Source organism: Myotis nattereri (assembly GCF_964212035.1).
Source record: "Myotis nattereri genome assembly, chromosome: 1".
Taxonomy (NCBI): Eukaryota; Metazoa; Chordata; class Mammalia; order Chiroptera; family Vespertilionidae; genus Myotis; species Myotis nattereri.
This window is the reverse complement of record NC_138075.1, coordinates 206,021,428-206,027,427: the sequence shown is the minus strand read 5'-3', so window position 1 is coordinate 206,027,427 and position 6,000 is coordinate 206,021,428. Positions and strand designations below refer to the sequence as shown.

Genomic DNA, 6,000 nt, shown 5'->3' with positions numbered 1-6,000 from the left:
AAACAAACAAACAAAAAACCACGGACTACATTAAGTCTCTCCTTTTTTTCCCTTTTCATCAGTAGTTCTACACCCACCTGTTGGCATTTCCTGCGCCTCTGCTAACCCCGCTAAACTGGGTGCTGTCAGCGACACAACATCTGGCTTTCCGGGAGCCACGGGGGGTGTGTCGGGAGAGAGGGGCCACTCGCCACTCTGGGGAAGTCAAGGACCCCCAGTCCGCGCTGGGGTCGCGCGACGTCGGGGTGGGCGGGGCTGGCACAGGTGTCCCGAGAGGCGGGAAGAGCGACTCGCGGAGCCCGAGGCGGCCCGGGCCAAATCCCGCGGGAACTGCCCTCGGGCGGCGTCCGGCGCCCCGCCCCCAGGCGCCCACGCCCTCCGCCCCGTTCCCGGTTGCCATGGAGACTAGACCCGAGGCGGAAGAGCTCCCCGAGGCGGAGGAGGCGTACCAGCGGCGGCCTGAGCCCGCGGGGTCCATCGGCTCGCGTTCCACCGGCTCAGCCGCCACGCCCGCGACGAGTGACCGCGCGCGGCTGGCGAGGCGCTGCGGCGCGTCCTCCTCCTCGAAACCCCAGCGAGGCGAGCGCCGGAGGCCCCGGCCCCTGCCCCGAACCCGCCAGTGGGAGAGGCTGCATTGGCACCAAACGGCCCTCGCTGGCCTCCGTCGCCCGCCGTCGTCCCGGGCTCCCGAGGGCGCCTTTCCAGTCGCCAGCCCTGGTGTGCGCCCTGCCGCCTCTGTGTCCCCAAGACCCGGGAAACGTCCGCCCTGGGGGATAAAAGAGGGGTCGCGGGAGCTGGCGAGAGGGGCTCCCGTGGGGCGGGAGAGGCGGCTCCTTGGGGGCCTGGGTCCCCCCGCCGGCCTGGGGGAAAGCCCAGGTCGCTTGGGAGGCGACTCCCCAGCTGTCTCCATCCCTCTCCCCTCTTGAGTGTGTGACTTCGCGGGGGCTTGTCGGGCTCGGCGTCGAGGATGCTCGGATCGGCCAGTACATGTCACCTCTCAGTCTCGAAGGCCACAGCCGAGGGGGGCGCCGGCGTGGTCCTGCAGAGAGAGAGTGAGGGACGTGCTGAGATAACCTCTCCTTTCCACACAGACGATGCTTAAGGCACCAGCGACACCTTTTCCCGGAACATCGGAGTTGTAACCGGGGGCAGGCCGGGGGCAGCCATGCTGGAGCCCAGTGAACTGCAGTTTCCCAACGAAAGCAACGCCGAGGAGCTCTCCCAGCTCGCTTGCCTGGCGCTGTCGGACGACGAAGCGTCCGGCGAGCAGGACGCAGGTGGTACCCCCGACAAAACTGGGTATCCGGACCCCGTGTACGTTATGGCAGCGAACGTCTTCCAGGGCATCCGGGTCGAAACGTCACCGGAGAAAGTCTTGATCAAGTATGGGAAGGAGCCCCTGCGGCCCTTGCCCAGCGGGTCCGAGGACGAGTCCTTCCAGCACCTGGCCTATGAGCTGGCCTTCAGCGCCCTCAAGTGTGAGTAGCGCCCGGCCTGGGGGAGCAGCTGCAACAAGACCATGAGGAGGGCACTCGTGGCCTGCAGCCCCCTCATGCCACGTTTTGTTTCCATGCATATGAGTATCTTTAGTCGGTTGCAAATGTCAAGGAATGAGGAGAGTTCCAGCAAAACACGCCTTTTCAGGCCAGAGCTGTTTTTCAGGGTAGCTTTTGTCTAGCATGGTGCCTTAGATGTAATTCGGTCATTGACTTGAACAAGGAAACACTCCCATTAGCAGGGAGAACAAGAACCCATTGAAGCACCCATCCACACTTTCCCTCTCCTTGGGTATTTCTCTCCATTCTCTGTGTTTACATCTTGTATTTTAGTGTGCGCGGCTCTCAAAAATATAAAATAAAAACCAGTAAGAGGATCAGGGAGAGGACCAGGGAGGGAATAAGAAGAAAAAGTGCAGTATATCAAAAATGAATATCGAAATTAAATCAACCCCCATGAAGATGACCCCATTTATCGACAGTAGCTTTGATTTGGGGAGCTTATACCTTCGTTCCTCTAAACCTTTGCAGAATTCTGCTTTCTGATTCCCTTCTGGGGCTTGAGATGCCGTGTTTCAGATTTCCTCAGTGGTGGTGAATTATTAACTCCTGAGTGTGGGGAGCAGGTCCCAGGATAGAGCCAAATATTGTTACTAGGAGAGCAAGAAGTCAGAGGGCTTGGAGACATTTGTTGTTGTAGTGGCCTTAAACTTTAATTTAAATAATAGTGTATTGTAATGTCATGTAAACTGTGAAGTTTATGTTGGCTGCCTGTAAACTGACTGAATATAGTTACAAAAAGAAGTTCTGGAAATATTTGGAGTATTCGCATGGTTGGAGTGGGAAGCACATAGCTTCCTAAAGAGATCTTGAAAGGGCAGCTACTCATTTGCCTGTCTGTTTTTAGCATTAACACTTCCCGGGGCCTCCTTGTACATAGGCAGTTAGCAATGGTTCAGTGGAATTAAAATGTCCCATTCATTTCAGTCTCTTTTTAAAGTATGTTTTTATCGATTTTAGAGAGAGAGGGAGAGAGAGTAACACCAGTTGGCTGCCTCCCGCACATCCCCCCCTAGGAAAATGTTCCATTAATTTCTTAGATATGATTATATATTTTTGGTTGTCTGCTGAGATGACGTCAACTTTAAGGCCAGGAATTTGTCAATATAGAGAAAAATTTAATGTTAAGAGGCAACTTTCCTTTAGTTTTCATTTCTTTTCTCCTGATTGTGATTTTTTTCTTTTAAAATCTATCTTAACCATTTTTCCTCCTCCAGTTTAATCCTACAGACCAACCAATGAGTCAAATGAACATTTTTACACTTTTCCTCGCAAGAATGAAATGCAGACTGGGCATCTGTGTTGATTAGTTGGAATTTAATGTAAATGCCAAGACTCTATTATAGACACTTTGTTTTCCTAATAGAATATTGAATCTTACCTTTAGAAATCAATACTAAAAGTCTGAAATTATTTTATGTAAAATTATGCACTAATTAGATGGTCATGTGTATAGTAGATTATCTTTTTTTCTCTCAGTCTTTGTTTTATGAAAGGGTCTTGTTACTATTGATTTAAAAAAAATACATGTTTTTATTGATTTCAGAGAGAGGAAGGGAGAGGTAGAGAGAGATAGAAACATAAATTATGAGAGAGAATCATGGATCAGCTGCCTCCTGTAGGCCCACTACTAGAGATTGAGCCTGAAACCCAGGCATGTGCCCTGACCAGGAATTGAACTGTGACCTCCTGGTTAATGGATCCACCCTCAACCACTGAGCCACACCAGTTGGGCCCTATTTGATATTGTTTAATGACCCAGAAAATCCCATTCAGATAAATTATTATTATCATAGGCTTTTACAAACCTGCTTTTGTTAGAAATGTTCAAATTCTAAAGTAAGATGACTTTGGTTGTTTACTTGGTACAAATATTTTCTTCTTAGAATAATAATATATTGCTGACTTTGGTTGTTTACTTGGTACAAATATTTTCTTCTTAGAATAATAATATATTGCTTAAGTTATCATCTGAATAATTTCTGAATGTTCGAGTAGGGTAAAACCCTGAATTCCTAAGTGCAATGAGTTTTCAAGATAATTAAAGACCTGATATTTTGCTTTAAAATATTGGAGGCTCTTGTCATTTCACATTTATCTTCTGCATTAGCAGTGTTTTATCAATACTTTCACATGATATTTTGTAAGCTCATATTTGGTTTATACAGTATAGGTTCAGAAAAGAAAACTAGGGTTTCTTTCATAAGATTTTATAGGAGCAGTAAAGCTGAAAAGGTTAATGTACAAGCTAAAGAGAGCTTGGGTAATGGTCTGTTTTCTGGTGAATTTGTAAACAAGTAATTAGATCATATTACTTTCTTTTAGGAAGTACAAGAGAAGAAAAAATAATGCCCGAGAAAATCCCTTAATTATACAAATGTTAAGTATATTCCTTTGGTTGGGTTTTATGTTTTCCAGTTTTGTTTGCTCCTTTGATGTCCTTCTTTGTGCATAAGCTCTATCAAAGCAGAGAGTGTATATCTGATTAACCTAAGGTTTAAAGGGCTCAGTATAATGTTTTTTGAAATGAAGACAACCACTACTCCTGCTTTACTAAATAGCCTAAAGGTCACCTTTTTGCTAAAGGAGGTAATGAAGAATAACCTACCTATTCCTATTAAGTACTAGAAGCTAATTTGTTTTGCTTTTAAATTTTATTTATTGATTTTAAAGCGAGAGGGAGAGAGAGAGAAAGAGAAACACCGATTTGTTGTTTCACTTACTTATGTACTCATTGGTTGATTCTTGTACGTGCCCTGACTGGGGTTCAAACCTGCAATCTTGGTGTAGCGGGACAATGCTTTAGCCCAGTGGTCGGCAAACTGCGGCCCGCGAGCCACATGCGGCTCTTTGGCCCCTTGAGTGTGGCTCTTCCACAAAATACCACGTGCAGGCGCACACGAACAGTGCGATGGAAACTTTGTGGCCCATGCACAGAAGTCAGTATTTTGTGGAAGAGCCACACTCGAGAGGCCAAAGAGCCGCATGTGGCTCACGAGCCGCAGTTTGCCGACCACTGCTCTAGCCAACTGAGCTACCTGGCCAGGGCTTTTTTTTTTTTTCCCCGAAGAATCTCTGGATGTTTCAAGGAATACTAAATATTTAAAACAAAGAAAAACTGGCAATGATTTCTTAAAAAATAAATTTTTTTATTTCTTTATCATTTTTTTAAACATATTTTATTGATTTTTTACAGAGAGGAAGGGAGAGGGATAGAGAGTTAGAAACATCGATGAGAGAGAAACATCTATCAGCTGCCTCCTGCACATCTCCCTACTGGGTATGTGCCCGCAACCAAGGTACATGCCCCTGACTGGAATCGAACCGGGGACCCTTGAGTCCGCAGGCTGACGCTCTATCCACTGAGCCAAACCGGTTAGGGCAAATTTCTTTTTAAAAAAAGATAGAAAAAACCTTAAGGAAAGATATGCCTCTGAAATTGTTGATTTTACTGATGGCTTAATTCTTTCTCCAACTTCTCTAGGTGTATATAGTAGTTAGTGAATTATAAATAGCAGGTACTGGTGTGCCTTTAACCTGGTCATTTCAGAATCATCTAACCTGTCAGCAAAAAACCTTCTAATTGCTTAATGTATGCTTTGAGAACACGTTCTGAAGCCCTTGCTCACTTCTCCTTCTGGTACCCCTTAAGCTGACCTCCTGTTTTTTAATTCTTTTTTTCATCTTAGTTCTCTGATTGAGTGATTTTTTTCTACCCTGTCTTCTAATTCACTGATCTGATCCTTGGCTTCCCCTAATCTGCTGTGTATTCCTTCCACTGTGTTCTTTATTAGTGCTATGTCATTCTTCATAGTTACTTTATCTGTTCTCATGCCATCTTTGCCATCATTATTTTGAACTCTATGTCTGATAAATTCCTTATCTCCATTTTATTTAGCTCTTCTGGAGAATTCTCTTGTTCTTTCGTTTGGGGCTTGTTTTTTTTTTTTTGGTCTCCCCATTTTGGCTGCCTATTTGAGTTTGTGACTATGTATTAGGTAGATCTGTTATGCCTCCTAATCTCTGGAGCAGGACAGTGTCAGGTGCTGTTTCTGACTGGCCCTGTATACCCTGTTTGGAGCTATCCGCAATTCACAGCTTGTGGCTCCCTCTGCTGTGGCTGGGTGCCTTTGGAAAGGACCAAGATGTGCACCAACAGTGACAAGGATATTAGAAGTTATAGACCACCCCTCACAAACATAAACACAGAACAAAAATCCTAAATAAAGTATTAGCAAATTGAACCCAGCAATGCATAACAAGATAAGACATTATGAATGAGATCTTTAATGTTTTTCAAAAGACATAAAGGTTGGGATTTCTTTATTACTCCTTTGCCTATTCAGATAATGCACCTTTGGCTGTGATTCCATGTGGAGCCTGGGTCATTAGGGTCCAAATTCATAACGATTGCAACTATTTCATCATGCCATTGTAATTTAAA

At 45.6% G+C, this 6,000-nt stretch overlaps 1 protein-coding gene across 2 annotated transcripts in view; it reads left to right on the top strand.

Annotated features, from left to right (window-relative positions):
* The first annotated feature begins 413 nt into the window (after window positions 1-413).
* NSUN7 (NOP2/Sun RNA methyltransferase family member 7) overlaps window positions 414-6,000 on the top strand; it is a 41,005-nt gene continuing 35,418 nt past the window's right edge. The window contains exons 1-2 of one of the 2 annotated variants that reach the window (XM_081092814.1): window positions 414-579; window positions 1,092-1,478. In XM_081092814.1, the coding sequence (XP_080948940.1) occupies window positions 1,166-1,478 (313 nt within the window). In that variant the 5' untranslated portion in view covers window positions 414-579; window positions 1,092-1,165. Of the gene's footprint in view, window positions 718-1,091; window positions 1,479-6,000 lie in introns of both variants that reach the window. The other variant, XM_081092815.1, reaches the window with a different exon arrangement.